Source organism: Harpia harpyja, chromosome W (assembly GCF_026419915.1).
Source record: "Harpia harpyja isolate bHarHar1 chromosome W, bHarHar1 primary haplotype, whole genome shotgun sequence".
NCBI classification, from domain to species: Eukaryota; Metazoa; Chordata; class Aves; order Accipitriformes; family Accipitridae; genus Harpia; species Harpia harpyja.
This window is the reverse complement of record NC_068968.1, coordinates 16,560,425-16,585,079: the sequence shown is the minus strand read 5'-3', so window position 1 is coordinate 16,585,079 and position 24,655 is coordinate 16,560,425. Positions and strand designations below refer to the sequence as shown.

At 40.3% G+C, this 24,655-nt stretch overlaps 1 protein-coding gene across 4 annotated transcripts in view; it reads left to right on the top strand.

Annotated features, from left to right (window-relative positions):
- LOC128136209 (secretory carrier-associated membrane protein 1-like) overlaps window positions 1-15,248 on the top strand; it is a 70,292-nt gene extending 55,044 nt beyond the window's left edge. For 2 of the 4 annotated variants that reach the window (XM_052775414.1, XM_052775412.1), the window contains 5 exons: window positions 3,987-4,146; window positions 9,021-9,122; window positions 11,005-11,122; window positions 12,949-13,099; window positions 13,953-15,248. In XM_052775414.1, the coding sequence (XP_052631374.1) occupies window positions 3,987-4,146; window positions 9,021-9,122; window positions 11,005-11,122; window positions 12,949-13,099; window positions 13,953-13,969 (548 nt within the window). In that variant the 3' untranslated portion in view covers window positions 13,970-15,248. Of the gene's footprint in view, window positions 1-3,986; window positions 4,147-9,020; window positions 9,123-11,004; window positions 11,123-12,948 lie in introns of all 4 variants that reach the window. The other 2 variants (XM_052775415.1, XM_052775413.1) reach the window with 1 other exon arrangement.
- Window positions 15,249-24,655: the final 9,407 nt, after the last annotated feature.

Sequence of the window (24,655 nt, the reverse complement as noted above, 5' to 3'; positions counted from 1 at the left end):
AACTTCCAGCTGTTCAAGGAGTTAGTCAATGGGACCCCCTGGGAAACTGCCCTCAGGGACAAGGGAGCAGAACAGAACTGGCAGATCTTTATGGATGCTTTCCATAGAGCACAAGAGCTCTCGATCCCCAGGTGTAAGAAATCAGGAAAGGAAGGCAAGAGACTGGCATGGCTGACTCAAGACCTCCTGGTCAAACTAAAGGGCAAGCAGGAAATGCACAGGCAGTGGAAGCAGGGACAGGTATCCTGGGAAGAATACTCCCAAGTTGTATAGGGATGGGGTCAGGAAGGCCAAGGCGTGGCTGGAGCTGAACTTAGCAAGGGATGTGTTTTAGGGTGGTTTCGAGGATTCCCGAGAAGGTGAACACACATACACTGACTATAAGGGAAAAAGCAAGCATTTATTAACTACAGACATGCATTATATTAAGGGTATCTTGTAAAAGAGATTAACATACCGACCTGAGGACCGTGAGGAAGATAGACTGTCCGGACGTTCTTGTGCCATCTTGTGCCGCGAGCTCAGCCCAGCAATCGGTAGGTGCCAGCTTTACGTGGGCGTCCCCACGGAGGCAACAGTGGCCTTGCCATACACCAGCCCGATGCTCTTCGGGAAATCCCGGTGTTTATACATTTGCAGAGGAACGGGTTTCGGCACACGTGGCCAGCGGGTGCCAAAACACGCCTCGATTGCAACATAGGGAGCCTATGACGCATGCGCTCGCTGGCCAGGCGCGCTGCACGAGCCATAGCCATCCTGTCTATTGGTTCATGGGCTTTGTGCATGCAGCATATTGTCATAATCCAGCAGTCACGTGCCGATCATGCTCACAGCTGTGCTGTGCAACAGCCTGCTGCCCGTCCTCCCCCGGTATTGCTCAGCTCTCTTATCTCCATGGTCAGCATTCCAAGCAACGGGCAACAAACCATCCGTTTTCTGTGCTGACTGCGTTTTTCTTGGCTATCTACTTCTCCCCCAGTGTTCATCCACAGACCAAAATTCCATCTTTTAACTCCTCCGTATACAGGATACAAAGAATAATATGAAGGGCTTCTATAGGTATGTCAGCCAGAAAAGGAAGGTGAAAGAAAATGTACCCCCACCGATGAACAAGACTGGCAAACTGGTTAACAACAGACAAGGAGAAGGCTGAGGTACTCAACAACTTTTTTTCCTCAGTTTTCACTGGCAATCTCTCTTCCCACACCTCTCGAGTGGATGGACCTCAAAGCAGGGACTGGGGGAGCAAAGTCTCTCCCACCGTAAGAGAAGACTGGATTCGTGAGCACCTGAGGAACCTGAACATACATAAGTCTATGGGACCTGATGAGATGCATCCCAGAGTCCTGAGGGAAATGGCTGATGTAGTTGCCAAGCCACTCCCCCGATATTTGAAAAGTCATGGCAGTCAGGTGAAGTCCCTGGCGACTGGAAAAAGGGAAACATTGCACCCATTTTTCAGAAGGGTAGAAAGGAGGACCCTGGGAACTACCAACCTGTCAGCCTCACCTCCGTGCCTGGGAAGATCATGGAACAGATCCTCCTAGAAGCTATGTTAAGGCACATGGAGGACAGGGAGGTGATTCAAGACAGCCAGCATGGCTTCACCAAGGGCACATCTTGCCTGACCTAGTGGCCTTCTATGATGGAGTGACTAGATCAGTGGACAAGGGAAAAGCTATGGATGTCATCTATCTGGACTTCTGTGAGGCCTTTGACATGGTCCCCCACAACATCCTTCTCTCTAAATTGGAGAGATATGGATTTGATGGGTGGACTGTTTGGTGGATGAGGAATTGGTTGGATGGTTGCATCCAGAGAGTAGTGGTCAATGGCTCAATGTCCGGATGGAAATCAGTGGTGTCCCTCGGGGGTCCGTATTGGGACCAGTACTGTTTAATATCTTCATCGATGACATAGTGGGATCGAGTGCACCCTCAGCAAATTTGCAGATGACACCAAGCTGAGTGGCACGGTTGACATGCCTGAGGGACCAAATGCCATCCAGAGGGACCTGGACAAGCTTGAGAAATGGGCCCATGTGAACCTCATGAGGTTCAACAAGGCCAAGTGCAAGGTCCTGCACATAGGTCAGGGCATCCCCTGGTATCAACACAGGCTGGGGGATGAAGGGATTGAGAGCAGCCCTGCGGAGAAGGACTTGGGGGTACTGGTGGATGAAAAGCTGGACATGAGCCGGCAACATGTGCTCGCAGCCCAGAAAGCCAACTGTATCCTGGGCTGCATCAAAAGAAGTGTGGCCAGCAGGTTGAGGGAGGTGATTCTGCCCCTCTACTCTGCTCTGGTGAGACCCCACCTGGAGTGCTGAGTCCATCTCTGGAGTCCTCAGTACAAGAAAGACATGGACCTGTTGGAGCAGGTCCAGAGGAGGGCCACAAAAATGATCAGAGGGATGGAACACCTCTCCTATGAGGAAAGGCTGAGAGAGATGGGGTTGTTCAGCCTGGGGAAGAGAAGGCTCCGGGGAGACTTTATTGCAGCCTTTCAATACTTAAAGGGGGCTTATAAGAAAGATGGGGACAGACTTTTTAATAGGGCCTGTAGCGATAGGACAAGGGGTAATGGTTTTAAACTAAAACAGGGTAGATTCAGACTAGATATAAGGAAGAAATTTTTTACGATGAGAGCGGTGAAACACTGGAAGAGGTTGCCCAGAGAGGCTGTAGATGCCCCATCCGTGGAAACATTCAAGGTCAGGTTGGACGGGGCTCTGAGCAACTTGATCTAGTTGAAGATGTCCCTGCTCATTGCAGGGGGATTGGACTAGATGACCTTTAAAGGTCCCTTCCAACCCAAACCATTCTATGATTCTTCTGTTAATCTTACCTTCCAGTAGAATGAGTAGAATGTTTCTCTGGACTTAAATAAAAAAATCATTGCTGTAAGGAGCTGCTTGTGCACTCTCAATTATAAATATTCTACTTTATCCTGGTCCACAAGGATCTCTGTCCTCTGAGATATCAAAATCACTCCTGAATCACTGGTTATTGCTGAACAAAGAGAGAAATTCATGTTCATCTTTTAAATTTGGCAGAACTAACTTCTGTGCCAGATAGCATGAAAATAGTAGTTGTAATGTTTCTTACTACTGCTGTATCTTTTTCTATTTCAAGAACTAAATATATTTGAAATAAACTGTGATGTTGTAATGCCAATGCATTTTCTTTAGTAGAAAATCAGTAGTTAACCTGTAACAAGGTCTCCCAATGAGAAAATGTTGGTATTAAGAACTGAGAACCAAAAAGGCAGATTTTTAAGACCAATGTTTTAAGAAATATTTGAATATGCAATACGTATTAAAGGATCTAGAACAGCTCCTTGCAGATCTTGTTTTATTGAGAAACAATTGTACTATGTAGGGTTTTTTGCTTTATTACATGTAAGACAAAGAGCTCTTCATTAAAAGATTTTTTTAAATTTTCCTTTCAAACTTCAGAATTTGTGCAGTGCTACATTTATGATGTATTTTATATAGTTTATAAGCTTTTCTCTAAAAAAAAAATCCACTAGTTTTGTATTATAACATTAAGACTGACAGTCCTGCACTCATTTACTTGCCTGACTGTGAGAGAAAATAACTAACTAACATTTTTTAAAAAGTGCAAATATCTGTACGCAGTAGTTACTGTAGAAGAAGTATCAATTATTGCAGCTGTAGAAACCTCTGTTTTTCATCATTTTAGGTTTGAAAATATTTTATTTCTGTGTCGGATTTTTTTTTCTTCGCTATACACCTGATACTACTTGAATTTTCATGTTCAGTACTTTCACTTGTGAATACTGGCTTTAACCTTAAAGTTAGAAAACTATAAAAATCAGCTTATTGCTGAGAGAGGATATTGATTTCTTGTCAGCATGCTTATGTTTTGTTTAAAAATGCACGGTTTGGGTATTACTTTAGCCATTGTAATAATTTATTATATGAACATAATTTAATTAAGACTTTTTTGCTTTTGCTTCTACAGTCCATACAGTGACACTGTTTCTTAATATCTTCGGATGTTTGGCCTGGTTTTACATTGATGCTACACGAGGGGTTGATTTTGGATTAAGTATCCTCTGGTTCTTGCTTTTTACCCCTTGTTCTTTTGTCTGCTGGTACAGATCACTTTATGGAGCTTTCAGGTAAGAACTTCAGCTTGACTTAAGATATTTTAAAAAAATACTACACTTGTTGAAATGCATTAACGTTACAGAATTTGCTTGTTTATCATTATGATAATCCTTTAATATGATTTTATTAGAAATGAGTGTTTGCCATTAATTCAGTTGCTGTATCTGAAATGTCGATGGCAACAGTTAGGAATATCATAGAATATCCTTTAAAATATTTTAAAAATATTTGCTTCTGGGAGCATGGAAGGTTCAGGAGCACATCTGAAATGCTTGTACACCAATGCACGCAGTATGAGAAACAAGCAGGATTAACTGGAAGTGTTGATCAGTTCCCAGAGCTATGATATCATTGGTATTAGCAAAACTTGGTGGAATGACTCCCACAATTGGAGTGCTGGGATGGAGGGCTACAGGCCGTTTAGGAGGTATAGGCAGGGCAGGTGAGGTGGAGGAGTTGCACTGTATGTAAGGGAGAAGTTTGATTGTACAGCCCTTACAGTTAGTGATGATGTGGTTGAGAGCCTCTGGGTGAGGATTAGGGGGATGGAAAACAAAGATGTTGTAGTGGGTGTCTACTACCCATCGCCCAGCCATGATGAGTTATTCTATAGGCAATTAGGAGAAATCTCTGGATCGGTAGCCCTAGTCCTTATGGGAGATTTCAACTTCCCAGACATCAACTGGGAATACCATACTGCTGTGATGAGCAAGCCTTGGAATTGCCTGAAGTTTGATGAAGATAACTTCTTGACACAAGTACTCAGGGAGCCAACTAGGAAAGATGCCCTCCTAGACTTGTTTGTGAATAGAGAAGGACTTGTGGGAGATGTGATGGTAGGTAGCTGTCTTGGCTGCAGTGATCATGAAATGGTTGAGTTTAAAATTTTCAGTGTAATGAGAAAAAAGGACAGCAGAGTTACTACCCTGGACTTCAGGAGAGCAAACTTTAAGCTATTCAGGGAGCTATTTAGCTGAGTACCCTGGGAATCTGCTTTTGATGGCTTAGGAGTCCACGAGTGCTGGTCAGTTTTTAAGAACCACCTTTTAAAAGCACAGGAGGAGGCAATCCCATAGTGTCACAAGTCAAGCAAGTGGGACAGAAGACCAGCTTGGCTGAACAGGGAACTCCTTGTGGAGCTCAAGAGGAAAAAGACATTGTACGATCTTGGGAAGGAAGGTCAGGCTTTGCAGGAAGAGTACAGATCTGTGTTTCGCATATGTGGGGAGAAGACATGAAAGGCCCAAGCTGAACTAGAGTTGAAACTGGCCAGTGTTGTGTCAGACAACAAGAAGGGCTTTTTTAAGTACGTTAATAGCAAGCGGAGATCCAAGGAAAACATTGGACCGATATTTGTTGAAGATGGTCACCTAACTAATAGGGATGAAGATAAAGCAGAGGCATTCAGTGCTTTTTTTGCCTTGGTCTTTAATAATACTGATAGACCTTGGGCTGCCTGGTCCTCTTGAGTCAGAGGACCCCGAGCGTGGGAACAGTGACTTGCCATTTGTGGACACTGAAATTGTACAGGACCAGCTGTATCAGCTGAATGTTCACAAGTCCATGGGGCCTGATGGGATTCATCCCAGAATACTGAAGGAGCTAGCAGATGTTATGGCAGGACCCCTCTCGATCATCTACCAAAGGTCTTGGGAGTCTGGGGAGGTCCCTGCTGACTGGAAGCTAGCCAATGTTATTCCAATTTACAAGAAGGGCATGAGGGAAGACCCAGGAAACTACAGACCTGTTAGTCTAACCTCAGTACCTGGAAAAATTATGGAGAAGATCATACTGGGTGCTATTGAAAGGCATTTAAAGAATAATGCAATCATCAGGCACAGTCAACATGGGTTCACAAAGGGAAAGTCCTGTTTAACTAATTTGATGTCGTTCTATGATAAGGTCACCTGTCTAGTGGGTGAAGGGAAGGCGGTGGATATGGTTTTTCTGGATTTTAGTAAAGCTTTTGATACTGTCCCTCACAGCATCCTTCTGGACAAGTTGTCCAACTGTGGGATGAGCAGGTACACAGTGTGCTGGGTGAAGAACTGGCTGAACAGCAAGGCTCAAAGGGTTGTAGTGAATGGGGCTACATCTGGCTGGTGACTGGTCACCAGCGCAGTGTTCCTCATGGTTCATTTCTAGGGCCAGTCCTGTTAAATATATTTATCAATGATCTGGATGCAAGAGTTGAATGCACCATTAGCAAGTTTGCTGATGATACCAAGCTGGGAGGTGCTGTTGACTCTCTCGAGGGACAAGAGGCCTTGCAGAGGGATCTAGATAGGTTGGAGCACTGGGCAATCATCAATGGCATAACATTTAATAAGTCCAAGTGCCAGATCCTGCACCTGGGACAGAGTAATGCCAGGCACAAGTATAAATTGGGAGAGGAGTGGCTGGAGAGCAGCCCTGCAGAAAGGGAACTGGGGGTGCTGGTTGACAGCAGGCTCAATATGAGTCAGCAGTGTGCCCTGGCAGCCAAGAGGGCAAACCGCATCCTGGGGTGCATCAAACACAGTATAACCAGCCAGTCAAGAGAGGTGATTATCCCACTGTATTTAGTGTTGGTGCGGCCTCACCTTGAGTACTGTGCGGTTCTGGGCCCCACAATTTAAGAAGGATGTGAAGGTCCTTGAATGTGTCCAGAGGAGGGCAACAAAGCTGGTGAATGGGCTGGAAGGCATGTCCTATGAGGAGCAGCTAAGGACTTTGGGTTTGTGTGGTTTGGAGAAAAGGAGGCTGAGGGGTGACCTCATTGCTCTCTGCAGCTTCCTGAGGAGGGGAAGCGGAGAGGGAGGTGCTGAGCTCTTCTCCTGGGTATCCAGTGACAGGATGTGTGGGAATGGTTCAAAGCTGCGCCAGGGGAAGTTTAGACTGGACATTAGGAAGCATTTCTTTACCAAGAGGGTGGTCAAACACTGGAACAGGTTTCCTAGAGAGGTGGTCGATGCCCCATGCCTGTCAGTGTTTAAGAGGCATTTGGACAATGCCCTTAATGATATGCTTTAACTTTTGGTCAGCCCTGAATTGGTCAGGCAGTTGGACTAGATAATCATTGTACATCCCTTCCAACTGAAAATGTTCTATTCTATTCTATTCTATTTATAGCTTCTAGTATTGGCATAATAGTTATAGGAAATATTTAACTTTGTATTGGGCTGATAACAATTTTAAGGAAAATTCTCATTAAATCTCTATCCCTTCATAAGTGGTTAATAATTAAGGGTGTCTTCAGTTTTTGGCTTCCTGGATGAACTTCATAAAACTCTACACTTAAAAAAATCTTATATTGTTATGTGACCTGCAGTGTCTGTAATTGAAGTAGACTGAGATTCTTAAGAATGAGCAGACCAGGTATATAGTAATCAAACTCCAGTATTTTTCGTAGCTTTTAGCAATCTGGATTTTGCAGACTTCACAAGCTTGAGGTGTGGTATCTTAGTCTTTAAAAATAGAATGGTTGGTTTGCATGCAAAATTGAACGTTTTTTTGTGAAAATCAGCGTGTAGAGATTCTGAATTCCTGTGCTCTTACAGTATTTCTTGGGAATTATTTTTTACACTGAAATGAATCAGGATGTTCTCAGTTTAAATGCACTAATTTTTGTAGAGAAAGATTGATAGCCATAAATTACAGTTGGGCATAACCTTTAGACTAAATGAGATGTTTCTTTTTACTAACCAAGGAGATATTGCTGTACCCACACATCTTTGAGGAATGATATAGTTTAACTTGCATTTGCTCATACACTAAATTCTTACATCCTTAAGGCTAAAAAATGAGAAGAGTATTTTTCATTTACTAGTCTAACTTTTGTTCATGACTTGGGTTACAATGTGGGTACAGATTGAGATAAATTAAAAATACAGAGAATTGCCAGTATTTTAAAATGGTAGCTTTCATTAACTAATTATAAATCTTACGTACTCTCTCTTAATAGTGTTGTTATATATGAAATTATTATTCCTGATTTGGTGGAGTTCAATGTCACGTTATCTTTCAGGGTTTTATATCTAGTAAATCCTTAGTGTTTCTTAGTGAATATTTATTGTTTGGAAAAGGAAAACTACTACTTGCATATTCAACTTTCAGTCATTTGTTCAGCTGAAAATGAAATAGTTATTGAACTGAACTGGTTGAATAAATAGAAATTAGCAAATTCCCTTCTGCAAAAGAGCTATTACTGGCAAAATCTGGTTCCATGACTTAAGTGATTTTTACTTCCTTTAGAAATTTGGTAGGAAACATATCATGCAATCATTAGTTTTGATAGTAATGCGTTGAGGTCTTTGTTGAGATTTTGCCTGTATGTTTATATTTGGGGTTTTTTGACAGGCTTTTAACTTTTGGTCTTTGTCAGGCTGACACTTTAGTAATTTAAACAGCAAATATGTTTTGTATATTTTGTTTTTAAACAACAGCTGCTTCAGTATTTTGATCTGCATTATCTTTCAGTAATTCCTTATTAGATTTATTTCCTCTTACAAGTAAAATATTTTTTTCCCATCCTGCCAGTGCTGTGAACTTCAGTCTGAAAGTGGAGCAGACTTCTGTTCTTCATGCATTGTAGCAAAAGTTATATGTTTGGTCTAAGAGGCCCTGCCGTGTGCTGAACAGAACACTGAGGAATAGTATCTTGCTGTTCTCACCTCTGTTAGAGGTGCAAGTGGCAAAAATACTATATTAAAGAAGCAGCAGCAGCTCTTGTAAATAAACACTCTACAAAACCACAGAATTACTGGTATTTCAAGTCACCATCAATAAATCAAAGCACTTTTCCTCTAGTTAATGCAGAAAAATAATTTTAGATTGGTACTACAGTATTTGTAAAAAGTCAAAAATTTCCTGGCTGCTTTAATTTTCCCCTTCCCCCCTCTTTCAGGAGTGACAGTTCATTCAGGTTCTTTGTGTTCTTCTTTGTATATATCTGTCAGTTTGCTGTACATGTACTTCAAGCTGCAGGATTTCAAAGATGGGGAAACTGGTGAGTATTCTGTTTTCAGTAGCATTGTACTGTCTGTAAGACAAACACTCATATTTGATATGGCAACTGCAACACAGTCTTTGTGGTTTTTAAAAAAAAATAATCTTGTGTTCACTGGAATTGTTACATTTAGCACTCAAAAAAGCATTTCTGGAGTGCTCTTAACTAGGAAAAGTGTGTGAAACATATCCCGAGAGTGTGAGGTACTTCTGTTATTAGTCTGGTCAAAATTTTATCTTTCAGTGTAAGCCACTTTGAACTACCCTTTTATACATTACATCCCCTATTTTAGTGGTGCGTGGAGATGTTATTTGCTCTATATTTAGGATAAAGAAATAAGCACAACTTAGAGAAAATGAGAATAATTTAGGCTGTAATAATATACTGTTTGAATATTATTTTGTATCATTAGTTATTTCTAATTGTATTAATATATTTACTAATGAAATTTATGGCTAAAATTTGAAGAATGAGTCAACATTGTATTCGAGTGAACATAGTGGTATATCTTTGATATTATTTGAAAAGCTCATTTGTCCGAGTCAGCTCCTTATTCTGTAATAGTTGATTTTTCATTTTGATGCTTATGAGTATATAAGCTTTTACTTGAAGCTTTTATGTATATATATATAGCTTTTATTTGAAGCTTCAAGGTCTAATATTTAGATTTTACAAGGAAAAGCTATTGGGAATCAGTCACCCTTCTTGGAAAAAAAAACCAATAAACTTGAATTAACAAAAAGCATGGTTGTAGTAGCCAGCTGATAGCGTGGAAAGCTATGAGTCACAATAATGACATTTCTGTGTATCAGTGGTTTTCTGCTAACCGCCAAATGTACATAAGGCAGACAAAGCATCATTGCTTTAGAACTGGAGTGTAAGGAAAAATGCTGTTTTATTTTTTTTTCTCTCAAATCCAATATTTTGCTTTTTCATAGATACCTTGATTGACATGAACAAAGTAAAAAAGTAATTTTAAAGGGTCAACTCTCCAAGTATGTGGAGTGTGCTTTTAAGGATACTTGGGGAAGGGGTATGAAAAGTAGCCAGATCATCAGAAGATGCTAATTACAGTTTTGATTTTGGAGTTCTGTGGTAGAGTCCAGTTGGACATAGGGGATATAAAAGCAATTTGAAACAAGTAGAGGAAAGTTTTAAGGTTGTTTGGGTTTACAGAATTTTTTTGCTTTTTTTTGGTGGAAGAATCTTTTCTCTCTTAATGTTTTTTTTTACTTAAGGCAACCTGCTTTTTGTGGCTTCACGTTTGATATTGTACTTCTATGTTGGTGTTTTAATTTTGAAGAATGGGGAAATATTTGAAGTAGATACTGATATAGCAATCTTTTCTCTTAATTAATCTGACACTATCTACTTAAAAAAAAATATATATATTAACCCCAATTGAGAAAGCATCACTGTGTGGATACAGCTAAATGAGTTTTCCCACATAGAAGCTCTGTGTGTGGCATGTTTTTGTTTTAATTTTGAAGAAGTTAGAAGCTATCTTTTTAGGGACATTTTCTCTTCCACGAAGTCATGTAGTATTAAATTATTCTGAAATGACAGTATGACCAAAAAAACCCAAAAAGTTGATGAGCAACTCTCTAATGTCTCTCTTAATTTCTTCACAACTCTCAAGGATAATCACCTTTGCTAAAATTTTCCTTATAGTTTCACTGCATGCATTGGGAAAATGGCAACTAAGCTGTAAAAGCTTATTATAGAACAGAAATATGCTCATGTATAATTTCCATGACTTTTTCTTCAAAAATATTCAGTTGATCGGAACCAGGAGGTTATAAAGCTTCCCTTGATGTGAATACCTGTGGTTGAATGGTTCATGTGCTGTGCTAGTAAAGTTTGTCTTTTCTTTTTCCTTCAGTGGGTGGATTTCATCTCTTACTGGTCTTAATAAGAGTATCCCTGTTGGCATTATGATGATAATCATAGCTGCACTTTTCACAGCATCTGCTGTTATTTCATTAGTTATGTTTAAAAAGGTAAGTTACTTATTATTCCCCTCTTCTGTTTTCTATGTTTGATCTGGATTTTGCTTTCCTGCTTGAGAGGTACTCTCTCACAAAGTAATGGGGATTAAATTATATTCTTGGGGGTGTGCCTTACCTTTTAACAACTGTGCTTCTATAGTACTTTTTTGCTTATACTATCATGGAGTTATGAAATGCTGTTTTTACAGTGCACTTATTTATGCAAAGTAAAATGGGGAAGGATAGCTTTGAATAAGAGAAGTTGGGAGGTAAGCCCACAATGAAAGGGTAGGTGAATGCACTAAGGTAGGACCTGTAGATGCCAGGTCACAATTTTCAAATCTGTGGTGATTCATCAGGCTGAGTAAAGCGTGATTCAAATGATTGCTAAGTTTCAGCTCTTATCAAAATCATTCCTATTAAAATCAATAGAAGAGGGAGATGCCTGGCACCTCAGAGAAGGATTTTTATTTCTCTGCTTATATTATTTTAACATTTTGCTGTCAATTAATGATTGTGTAGCATAAAAGCTCAAAGAAATATGCTTTTCTCCCTTGGTTCCTTTTTATGAATTTACATCCAGAAGACCTAAGTTTAGATACTAATGTACTAGTAAGTTTTTTATGTTTTTTTGATTAAATGTAACTGAGCATTCTGCTGATGATGTGCTGGCAATTCTAATAATTCAACCTCAGTTACAGTTACGCTTAAAGGTTTTCACATACCCAAACTCTTCTGGCCTATTTATAGTAAGCTAGAAATTTTAAGCATAGCCTGGAGATGTCCCTTCTCCTTATTTGTTTTCTGCATAAATATTCAGGTACAGAAGAAAGAAACAAACAAGAAAAATGTATGGTGAGCATTTTTTTACACTCTTTCTACCACATGCACCTGGATTCTTTTCAAAAAACATGCATACTCAGATATGACTTGGTGTATCTTTATGGATGAGAAATAGTCACATTTATAACAAAGAAAAAAGTTACAACATTAATTTTCCTGCTACACTTGAATGAAAATGTCTTTGTAATATTATTTGACAACTTTATTGTCACTTGATTCAATAGGAATCAGAAATAGCATTTTAATTTTAATACTCAGATACTTGGAAGTTACTCAGGATTTGGTTTTTTTTGTTGTACTAGAGTTTATAAGACATATTGATTAATACCTTTGCTTATTATGCAGAGCAATTGGTCATCTCACTAGTTTAGCGGATATTTATCTGCATTATTGGGATATTTTATACTTTTTAATGTTCAGTCATAGCTTAGCTTAATAGGTTCTTGTAACCATGTCAATCAAAGAAATTAAGATGTTTCTAAAAATTGATGTAGAAAAAAGTTCACCAGAATGTTATCGACACAGTAGATTCAAAAATACTTTTTTGGTTTTGTTTCCTGTTGTTTCTTTTAACATGCACACTTACGAACTCTTTTAATGAGTATGCCAACTTATATACAAATTGAGACAGAAGATGCTTTTGCAGGCTATGGGTCCTGCATTATGCTAAGGATGCAGCCTGTTTGTGTATTTAAATATGTTATTTCAGACAGTAGATACCACACACATTTCAGTGAAGACCTACAAAACCCCTCTGAACTTGCAAAAAGTTACAGGTATCCCTACAGTCAAACTGCATGCACAGCAGGGCAATCAGAAGTTGTAGGATTTGTGGAAAAAAACATCTGTTTATTCATTTCCAGATCCTCCCAAACATATGAGCAAACCAGATTTCTCTACCACATAGCTCTGCTTCGTGTGCGAGACTTTGCTATTACTCTACCAAGAAATGGAAGGCTCAGCACACTTTTTTCACTGCTTTTCCACCTCCCTAGGTGCATGGTCTCTACCGCACAACTGGTGCTAGTTTTGAGAAAGCGCAGCAGGAGTTTGCAACAGGAGTGATGTCCAACAAAACTGTACAAACTGCTGCAGCCAACACCGCATCAACAGCAGCAACCAGTGCAGCTCAGAATGCGTTCAAGGGTAACCGAATGTAGAGAAATATAAAAAGTCATGACAGTTCTCTTTGATTGTACTTTATTTTCCAGTCACTTATTATATTCCCTGAAAACATAGATCAAAATACACACAGCATATTTGTCTGTTCTGCAGCTGTGCATGGGTAAAATGGGAAATGTTTGTTTTATTTTGTCACAACCGGTGCTGGACAGACCTGGGAGGGACTGTGGTGAGTTCTGAATTCCCTCGGGCTAAATTAAGGTGAAATGACACCAAACGATTAGTTAAACATTTTATTCATGGCAGAAGCAGCCTGAACTTGGAAGGCGTAACAGTAGGTGGCATGGTTTCTCACAACAGGAATTGGCATGAAACCCCATCAGTAAGCCGTGTAGCCCGTGGTAACCACATATATATCAATTCAGGGAATAAGGAGAGCCCTCCTGTTGAGTCACGAGGTTCATAGTGGACCCCCTTGCTTTCTAGACTCCTTCTCAGAGAAGAGCCTAGGGGTGGCTAGATCCACTCCTAGTCCCAGACTTGGTCAACGGTTTTATGTCTAAAGGGATGAGGTGTAGGGATTGTGAAAAAGGAGAGAGAAAGAGAGACACAGAGAAATAGGAAAAGAAAAGAGAAAGATTTCCCCAGTCCTGGGTCCAGCATTGGTCCAGTCAGTCTAAAGGTCCAGTTCCGGAGGGCGTGTGCATGTGGGGCTTCAGTTTGTGTCCTTTTATCATCTCCTTGCCCCTCCTTCAGGTGGGCACTTGAACTCATTAGGCTAATTAGGTGTCACGAGCAGTTTGTGCTTTCAGAACCTTCAGGAAATGGGTCAGTGGGCTGGGGGGTCGTTTGGGGAGTAACTTCTCCTTCCCTGCAGGCGTGACCATTGTTTGATCTTTGGCCATACATGGTGAGCTGCCCTGCTCAGCTTATCAGAACATGGAGCTGCGCACCCTCTGGTGGCATGTCCTCTGCGCCCTGTAGCTGATGTCCTGTGCTGATCTGTGCTGATCAGCTTCTCACCTGTAGTTCGTTGTTATGCAGGGTTCGTTGTTATGCAGAACTTGCCCCACCACAATGTTTGAGACATTAACTCTTTCAGTCCCTCACACCACCCCGTGGCTCAAACATTGTCTATTCAATCTTCATGGATTCTCCATAGTCCTCTTTTAGGCTGGTGATTTAGACGTAAAGAAAGAGGAGAGTTAGAAAAGGAGAGAGAGAGAGAACATATACAAAGCTTTGAACGGTACAAAACTTCACTTCAAGATCTTCGGCTGTCGTGATTCATACATAGTGGACAGAAGAGAGAGAGAAGAGAGGGAAGAGATGGCACGGGTAATCATACAATGAACAATTGCAAGGCCAAGCATTAAGAACAAAAATCCACATAACAACATGAGTCCAATGCTAACAAGCCATTTTCCCCACCCTGTGAGTCCCAAGGACGTTAGAAGAGAGGTCAGCAATGATCCTCCATTAAACCGGTCTCTTGGTTGCATCGCTTGGAAAAGTTCTTCAGTCTTGTCTGTAACTTCTCTCATCTTCTTTCACGCTTCTTCTAAGGAGGTAGTTGCGTTGTGTATGGTGAGACAGCATTCTCCATCGGTTAGATTCAACAACCCACATACCCCATGTTCTTTTAACAACATCATCACAAGATTCAAGGTTTCCTCCTCAGGGAAGAAGGTAAATCTTTGAATAGTCAGAGGGAGTTTTTTAGAGCCGTGAAAGGTCCCCTGGAAGTGTTGTTCCAGGAGCAATTTGGTTTACCAGCTTTTTCACAAGATTGGTGATGTTTAGATTAATGAGGCCGAATTGAATTCCCTTGTAGAAACACCATGATTGGTGTCATTCCAGAGGTGCATGAAACCTTGAATCAAATTCCAAGCTAAATCTGGAGAATCTTTTCCCTGTCCTCCAGTGGAAAGGATCAGGATGAAGGAGAAGGTTCCCCAAAGCATCTTTCCCTATAATAACAGACAAGAATTACAAATAACAATAAACTGATAATACAAATAACAATTAATATAGTCAGGACTAACACAGGTCCCTTGCTGTCTTTCTCTGTTTCTCTTTGGTTCTACAAACTGCAAATATAAAGCATACATAGATTAAAATGAGGGTATTATCCATCACGTGTGGATTCGGTGGTCTTTTCCATGTGCATCGGTTGCTGTCTGTGATGGGTTAACCCTGGCTGGACGCCAGGTGCCCACCAGAGCCATTCTATCACTCCCCCTCCTTCTCAGCTGGACAGGGGAGAGAAAATATAACAAAGAGCTTGTGGGTAGAGATAAGGACAGGAGAGATCACTCACCAATTACCGTCACGGGCAAAACAGACTCAGTTTGGGAAAATTAACTCACTTTATTACAAATCAACCAGAGTAGGGTAATGAGAAATAAAACCAAATCTCAGAACACCTTCCCTCCACCCCTCCCTTCTTCCCGGGCACAACTTCACTCCCGGATTCTCTACCAACCCCCCAGCGGCACAGGGGGATGGGGATGGGGTTTACGGTCAGTTCATCACGCTATTTTCTGCCGCTTCATCCTCCTCAGGGGGAGGACTCATCACACTCTTCCCCTGCTCCAGCGTGGGGTCCCACCCACGGGAGACAGTCCTCCACGAACTTCTCCAACGTGGGTCCTTCCCACGGGCTGCAGTTCTTCACGAACTGCTCCAGCATGGGTCCTTTCCACGGTGTGCAGTCCTTCAGGCACAGACTGCTCCAGCGTGGGTCCCCCACGGGGTCACAAGTCCTGCCAGCAAACCTGCTCCGTGGGCTCCTCTCTCCACAGATCCGCAGGTCCTGCCAGGAGCCTGCTCCAGCGCGGGGTTCCCACGGGGTCACAGCCTCCTTCGGGAACCCACCTGCTCCGGCGTGGGGTCCTCCACGGGCTGCAGGTGGATATCTGCTCCACCATGGACCTCCATGGACTGCAGGGGGACAGCCTGCCTCACCACGGTCTTCACCACGGGCTGCAGGGGAATCTCTGCTCCTGCGCCTGGAGCATCTCCTCCCCCTCCTTCTTCACTGACCTTGGTGTCTGCAGGGTTGTTTCTCTTACATGTTCTCACTCCTCTCTCCAGCTGCCGAATACCTCCGTCCCAACTTTTTTCCTTCTTAAAAATGTTATCACAGAGGCGTTACCACTATCGCTGATTGGCTCGGCCTTGGCCGGTGGCGGGTCTGTCTTAGAGCCGGCTGGTATGGGCTCTCTCGAACACAGGGGAAGCTTCCAGCAGCTTCTTACAGAAGCCACCCCTGTAACCCCCCCTGCTACCAAAACCTTGCCACACAAAGCCAATACACTGTCCATGCATACAAGTTCAAAGGGGTTTTCAATGTCATAGGTACTTCCCCTACAGTAGGTAAATCTACCAGAACAGGTTGTCCAGGATAGTGGAGCGGGTGTATTGTATCTTTCTTCTCTCCCCTTCCTGGAAGTAGGGAGGGGGGCTTTGGGCAAAATGCAGTCAGTTTAGGACATTCATTCACCCCCCAGCGGTTATTTAATTTCGTGACCATGTCTGGCACTCGTTGTGGCCATCCTGGTTTGTGCGGTTTTAGGGTTTGTTTTAGAAGTCCATTAGTACGCTCCACTATCCCATTTGCTTGAGGGTAGTATGGGATGTGGAAAACCCACTGTATTCCTTCATTGCGTGTCCACTCTTGGACCACCCTGGCAGTAAAGTGGCTCCCGTTATCTGATTGGATTGATTTGGGTGTGGGCAAGTAGCTAAACCATAATTTCAGGCCTTTTACTGTGTTATCTCCGGTCGCTCACCAGACTGCTACTGCTTGGGTTAGTCCCGAAATTATTTTGACCCTTACCAACAATTATTGTTTTCCCTCTGAGAGTCGAAAGGGACTGATGTAGTCTACTTGCCAGGTATCCCACAGCCCTTTATTATCCCTTAAGTGTAGGGATTGATCCTTAAGAGGGTTGTGCTCTCCTAATTGAGTGCGGCATAAGCCACATGCTGAAATAATGGTGTTGCACAGTTCCCTGGTTACGGATCATCCCCTGCTTACTGCCTCTTTAAATAAATCTTTGCTCCCTGACTGACCTCGCTTTACATGCAACCACTCTAATAAGTGCTGCGATTTCTCTGCTTAGCCTTCTACAGCTAATTTTGCTAAGCAGGTCATTGAATCCACCTGATTATTTAAAAGGTGAGCTGGATGATTTCCTGCCTGGTGCGCAGCCACCCATCCTACTAGGAAGGTTTTCCGTTTAGTGATGTTTAAGATTTCTTCCCATTTTTCTTGTTGCCACACCGGTGTCCGATTGACCTCCCATTGATTTTGTTCCCAAAATGGGAGCCATTTGGTACATCCCTGAAGACAGCATATGAATCTGTATAAACAAACACCAATTCTTCAGTCTCTGCTTCTTTGGTAAATACACTCCACGCAGCAATCAACTCCCCTACTTGAGCACTTCCTTCCCCTTCTGTCACAATTCAGTCCCCTGAATCAATATGTAGGGCTACTGCTCGATATTTCCACACCTTTCCCTCTCTCTTAGAGGATGCGTTAGTGAACCATACATTTTTAAGGTGGGGCTTGAATGGAGGAGCAGGCTTTATGCATGAGGGGGAGGGCTCTGTGTTTGGGTGGTCAGAGGGTGGATCTTGTATTTGGAGTACTTTTGGTGCTCCCTCCTCTATCTGCTGTGTGTGATAATAATGATCTAGCTGCGCATACCATTTCCTTACGGTTTCTCGCTGTGTGACTCCTACAGGGGGTGGGGTTCCTGCCAATATTGGTTTTAAAACCTTAAAGGGTCCTCTCAGGATAATTGGTTGTTGCCGTATAATTTTTCTGCCTCTTGCAAAGCTAGGTTGACCACAAAGAGGTCCTTTTCCCAAACTGAGTATTGCTTCTCTGTGTCTTTAAAGCTACATGAATAGAATCTGATAGGCCAAGTTGGGCCTTTGGGTCCACGCTGCCACATATGTACTGATAGCCCATGGATTGCAAAACCCCATTCAATACAGAGTGGGTCTGTTGGATGAATTAGCCCTAAGGCCTAATATACCCCAGCTTCAAAAATTAGCAATTTTAAGGCTTCTTCATGGACCGGGGTCCAATCCTAAGAGACCCTTTTGCGTGTTAGATCGTTGGGCTGCGATAGAGAAGTCGGGGATGTGTTTCCTCCAAAACACCAACAGGCCTAAGGCATGTTGGAGTTCGTTCTTATTTGCAGGCATTTTCACTAGTTCAAGGGTGATCAAGGTTTTGGGGGAAAGCACACTGTCCCACCCCTCCACCAGATGCCCAGGAACTTCACTTCGGAAGATGGGTGTTGTATCTTTTCATCTGGAATTTGGAGTCCTAATTTTTCTAGGTGAGCAATTATCTCTGCTTGGGTCTGTCCCACTACTTTGGTATCAGGGCCGCCGATTAATACATCATCAATATACTGGTATACTTTAACCCCTTCTGCAGGAGTGATTTTGGCGAGCTCTTGAGCCAATGCATAATGAGCAATTGTCGGTGAGTGCCAATATCCCTGGGGGAGACATGTAAAATGAACTGCACACTTTCCCATGTAAAAGCAAAACGATCTCTGTCTGCTTCCTGCAAAGGGACTATAAAGAACATATCTTTTACATCGAGAGTTGCTAAAATTCGATGGGCTTGCTCTTGTATTGTTGCTATCAGCTCACTTGTAGTTCGTTATTATGCAGGGTTCATAATTATGCAGAACTTGCCCCACCACAATGTTTGAGACATTAACTCTTTCAGTCTCTCACAATTATAAATTTATTTATTTTAAAAAGATAACCATTGTCTGCCCTTCTTTGAAATGTTGCATTCTAGAATATAAAGCCTTCCATATTTTATGGAGGATAAATAATTTCAACAATTGGCCTGAGAATGAATTGTGGTATATAATGATCAAATAAATATATTAAGAATTTGGAGGGGTTTTTAGTGGTTCACTCTGGTATTTTAACTTCAGGAAAGCACTTTGGATCAATTTTTTTCTTTGTAAGAACTGTTTTCCATATTTCTGCTGTAAGAAGTGGGGTAGACTGAGAGATGTAGAAAGTTAGGTTTGGCTACTGTTGTTGCAATTTCAGCAGCTGCTGGAGGACAAATACAAGTAGGGTAGATATTATAAATTCTTTTCTTGGGGTTTTTTTAGGATAAGTCTTTTGATATAAACCTGTAAGTTTGCATGAATACTGTTGAGTTATCTGATCTTGTTTAAATAGTGTTTTGGTCCAGAATTTACCTGCGCCACTTTATAATTATAGCGTTTGTATCTATTTTCATGGAGTATTCTCTACCTGTGAGAAATGACTATGGTGCAGAAGCATTCTCTGTAATAGAATGTGTAATGCAGTGTACAGTTTAAGGAAGTTAACTGATGGTTTCACAGAGCTAAATGATTATATATTTGCTATTTTTACTTTCAGTATTCATGTCTTGGGGTAATCATTTTGCTGGAAAAGAAACAAATATTGACCTTTAGAACACTAGTTTCATGCCCCCCCTTCCCTCTTACATGCAGTGGTATTTTTGTTGTGTTTGGGATTATTTTTTTTTTTTTAGTGTAGATTTGTGTTTAACAGTGGTACTAAATCTTTAGCCTTGTAAGTCACTCTGTTTACTGCTTGTCCAAAAATCTAAATATACAGTATTTAATTTTCTACCAGGAATATTGTCTAAAACCAAGCTTTTTAAGCAATGGCGTTTAACAGATACATGATTTCATTTTAACGTAACTCAGCCATCTCAGTGATTTGATTTAAGCTGGGAAAAAAAGCTTTTAAACTATTTTGAGTTGGAAAAGTGAGAAATCTTCATCTTTCACAAAGTTAAATTTTAACTCATTGAACTGGAGGCCTAAGAGGTTAAATTGGTGCTGTGGAACTGAACAATCCATAATGGTATGTACCATCAAAATATGCTAGAATTTAATCAGGTCTTACTGTAAAGTGATGTTTCTCTCCTTTGAAGGCTATTTGATATTCTTGGATTGCTTCATGAGTCTTATGCACAACACTTGGGCTTTTTTTTTAAACTCTGTTTTAGAAAATTAAAACAGGAAGGGACCTCATCCCACAGCCTGTATAAGTACACACTGTAGTTGAAATGAATTCAGCTCTTAAGGTGAATTACCTTTAGCAGGACTGAGCATAAAATTCTGAGGCCCCTCCATGTTCTGAATGTGGACAGACTTTCATAGATTAATTCTTTTTCACTACAGTGTATTTATAATAACATAAGAGCATTATAAAAAGTAAACCCCTTAGCTTAATCCCTGGATCAGTATTGTACTGTTAGCATGAAGTCCCTAGTAGTCTCCTTTCTTTTACGAATTTCTTTAAATCCAACTTGAATTTGGATAAATGTAGTAGTTTCACCTATGTGGAAATTCATATTAATGAATATACATGCTTCTAAATATTCTCTGCATCATGAAGTTAAAAGTAATTTAAATATTCTGTGTAATAGGGGCTCTAAAATTCTATACTAGTGGACATGCTAGCATTGAACTTAAATTTGTGTAGAATGTTACTAAAAGCTTTCCAGACAAAAGCCCCAATTTTCTGTTTAGATCAGGCATCACACTTCTAGCAGCTGTATATCAAGATTGTTCTTTTCATAATCTTTTTAATTTGACTTGAGGAATATATCTAGGAACTCTACTATGGATTACTTTTAAATCTAAATTTAAGCAATTCTCTTGGATATCTCTTGGATATGAATCCTAGGGACATCATCCTTGCAATTTAATTTAAGTTTTAAGATTGCATAATAACATACATTACCAGAATATATTATGGAAAAAACAGTAGGAATAAAACCTGAATTTAGCAGGTAGATTTTTTTTTTCCCCCAAAATGTTTAACTGCTCTTTGAGAAAACATATTTAATGTTCTGTGTATAGGGGTCGTTGATTTGTAATGTCATGGGTTGAATGTACAGATTTAAACCTCCTAAGTGAAATTCAAGGTTCAGTTACACGTGAATTGTTTAAACCAGAAATCTCAGACACTTTGCAGCCCAAAAGGGAGGGAGAAGTTTGAGTTTAGCTTTGACAACAGAAGGCTGATATTTGTTAAAATATTTTGTACCTAACTAAAACTAGATTTTACAGTCTCTTATTAATTAATCAGAGTATGGCACCCACTTAAGTTGTCATTTTGCAGTATTGTAGCAAATTGAGTACAAAGTATGAAGTTTAAACACTGGAATGTCTGTAGTCATTGATCTGTAATTTAGGAGTTGGTTTTATTTATCTGGGGGATGTTTGTATATTTTGTAAATTACTAACAATGCTCTGCCATCCTCGTGAATGTCATGGTTCTCTACAAATGCACTTCTTCTGTCCCTCTGTTGCATGTCTGAGTAGTTCAGAAGTTTTGTTTATTTATTGTATTAACACAGTGTCATAGAATAAAAAAAGACTTTTTTCCTGGATGTTTGCTCTGTATAGTTTTGAACAATATAGGGATTTTTCTTTTAAAGGTCAGGATAACATGCAGGGTGGCTGATCTATGTAAAAGTCTCACTTGGTTTTTATAATTCTGTATATAAATGCTGTAATTCTGCTGAATTGGGGAAACAAAATATCCACTATCAAAATAATACATTAGGGTAACAAGAATTAGTCTACTCAGCTGTTATGAAGAAAATTCTTAAACACTTGCAGCCCACTTTCTTGTGCTGTAAACTTAAGAGGGTTAAAATCTAAACATGTTCTGTCATTACTGAATGATAATTCTACAGGTATTAAGCGAATCCTAAACCATTACTGAAAGTAAAATGAAGTTGCTGAAAACAGCATTGCTTTGGTACTGTTTATTTTCCTAATTTCTGTCTATGAATTGACACTTCTGTATCACTGCTGTGTCTTGCTTTTTTTTTTTTTTAGCCACTATCACAGTCTGTTGATTTTTTTTTTCATATCATATCAACTGTAACACCTGCTCTCTAGTACTGAATTTATTACCAGGTTTTCTTTGAAGGGCAAAAAGAGTTCATCTAGACCACTGTGACGTAGTTACGTTTGCAAATACACAATACAGAGAACAGTGCTCTGAGGTAGTCGGGAATATTTTGGGAGATAACAGATGTGAGTTTTTGAAGACACCTGCACATGCATGCATCATTTAGTAGTGAAATTCTTCATCAACTTGATCTGTTTCTTTGTAATTTACAGATCTAGGGCAGCAGTGGCAGCAGACTAAACAGTTTTTGAACTTTCTTGTGAATGGTAAGCACAGTTGTGCAGCATGAAACAGTCATGTTTTATGATTAAAATTATTGCACAATTTAAGTGTTGTTGTGGGGAGATAATTCCCCTGATTTGTACAGGCTAGTTGTAAGCACTAAGTTGGGAAAGCAAGCACACACACAGAAGACAGCACAGGGAAGAGAACTGTGATTAAAAATGCTCACATTTTAATTGAAATTTAGATTAAAATAACACATTAGGTACATCATTATGCTAACAAATGTACATAGTGGTGATTTAAGAATAGAATAACAGTACCACAAATAAACCATGGCTCAAAATCTACTCTAGCTGGATTGCCACAGCCTCTCTTCCTACATAAGGTGGCTGTGGTGTATATGTTGCTGCCATGCTCTGCTTTTGTTGGTCTCTGTCCATTCCTTGTGGTAGGCACCAGTGCCTGCCGCTTTCAAGGAAGACCTGAACTACTCTGTTTACCACTAGGACGTGAGATACTCTGATGTGGGATAACAATGCAAAATGGAAATGATTTGGCTGGAAAAAACAAAAATCTCAGAATTTAGAGAACTTTATTGAGTAAAATAGATACAAAGGTGATAGAGACAACCCAGAAATAGCTCAATAGGAATGTTTTTTGCAGTGCCACATTATAAATAAAGCACATTAAGAAAACTTGCTGAGCCTTTTCAGCTTTTAGATTGTATATTGCCAGAGATGGATAGAGCTTCACATTTTAATTGTCTGTATTATATAGATCTGAGTATTTCAAATCAATCTAGAAGAGGTTTTTGTTTAAATCTTTAAGCTACTATTACTACTGTTGTATTCATCTTCAAAATCAGTGATTTTGTTGCATTACTCTACGCTTGGTTTGTCCACACCATCAAAACTCCAGCCACTTCTTCCCTGGGAAGTCACTTTTCAAATATCTTGTTTAAAACCAAAACCATAAAAAATAAAAAAAACCCAAACAAACAAAAAAAACCCAAAGCCAAAACCCATTCCTGTTATTGCACATCTCACACAAGTTTATATATATGTATAAATATATATTTAAAAAGCTACAATTTTTTAAAAAAGGTCTATGGCACTTTACAGAATATAAGTACAAAGTCGATCAAACCACAGATGTTTGAAGAGTTCTTCAATACCACAAAACCAAAGTTAAACTGAACTAATTGCCACACAGGTTTTAAAGAATCCACAGCAAGTTCTTCTAGATCTTATGCAGTGCATGTACATTAATGAGTAGTTACACTCTGCAGTCCCCCTATGAAATTAATTAAATTAGCTTCAAGCTGATGTGTGTCTCTTTTTTTTTTTCCCCTAAAACATCTTTGAAAGCTACTGCTGAGGTGAAATTCAGGAACAACTTTAAACAGCTGTCAAATTTAATGAGTACACCCTACACCTGAATCTGCAATATATACCATCTTATCACTTGCTAGAAAAACAGAACCCTGAGAAAAAGAAATTCTGATTTTTTTTTTCTGTATTTTTTCCCAGCCTGTCCTCTATCTGTGCTGTGTGATGAACATGGATATTCTTGCAAGTTAGTTGATTACACTGTTGCAGAGCAAGTTGATAGTATAACAGCAACAAGCAGAAAAGCTGGTTCTTCTTGGTTACAAATGCAAACAAAAGCAAAACATGCCACTGAAAATACTTCCTTTGTACTTAAAAACCCCACTATTAAATTTTTCTAAGCGTTCTGTAGATCACTGCAGAGGTTGGCTAGTAACGTATATGAAGGTTGGTCATTGTTTACTTCTAAGCCAAAGGACAGCGGAGCTAGTACTCCAGCCTCTGCAGCACACACTCCAGTAGGGGGCTCAGGAGGAACATCAGAAGAACGGTTTTAATCACCTTGCAGCTGTGCTGGACAAGCCAAGTGCATGCTCTTCAGATGGTATGTTTGTGTGTTATAGGAAAAAAACAAGAAGAAAAATACAGGTGTGGACAGGACATGCTGACTGTGATTTTTGTCCTCAGACACTGCTTTGTGCTAGTAATTTTGATTTGTTAAAATCTTGCTTTGTGCAGGCAGATGGCATAAATGGTTCCAATCCATCATAACTTTGTTTTTTTAAATTAAATATTTAAAAGTTAATTACTTGTTTTAAACTAGAATATGGTGGAAGTGGGCTACAGAAGCAGGTGAATGCAAGAAAAGGCTAGATTAAAACAATCTCTTTTTAATATCAGCAGAAGTTGACCTTGGATTTTGCACAGTGGCTCAGAGATCACCTCCATATCCATCTAGCGTGTGGCTTGAATGCACACTGGGTACAGATGTGCACAAGCTGGGAGCCGGGCCTGGTTTGCTCCATAGCTTGGCTGGGCCAAGGCGGTG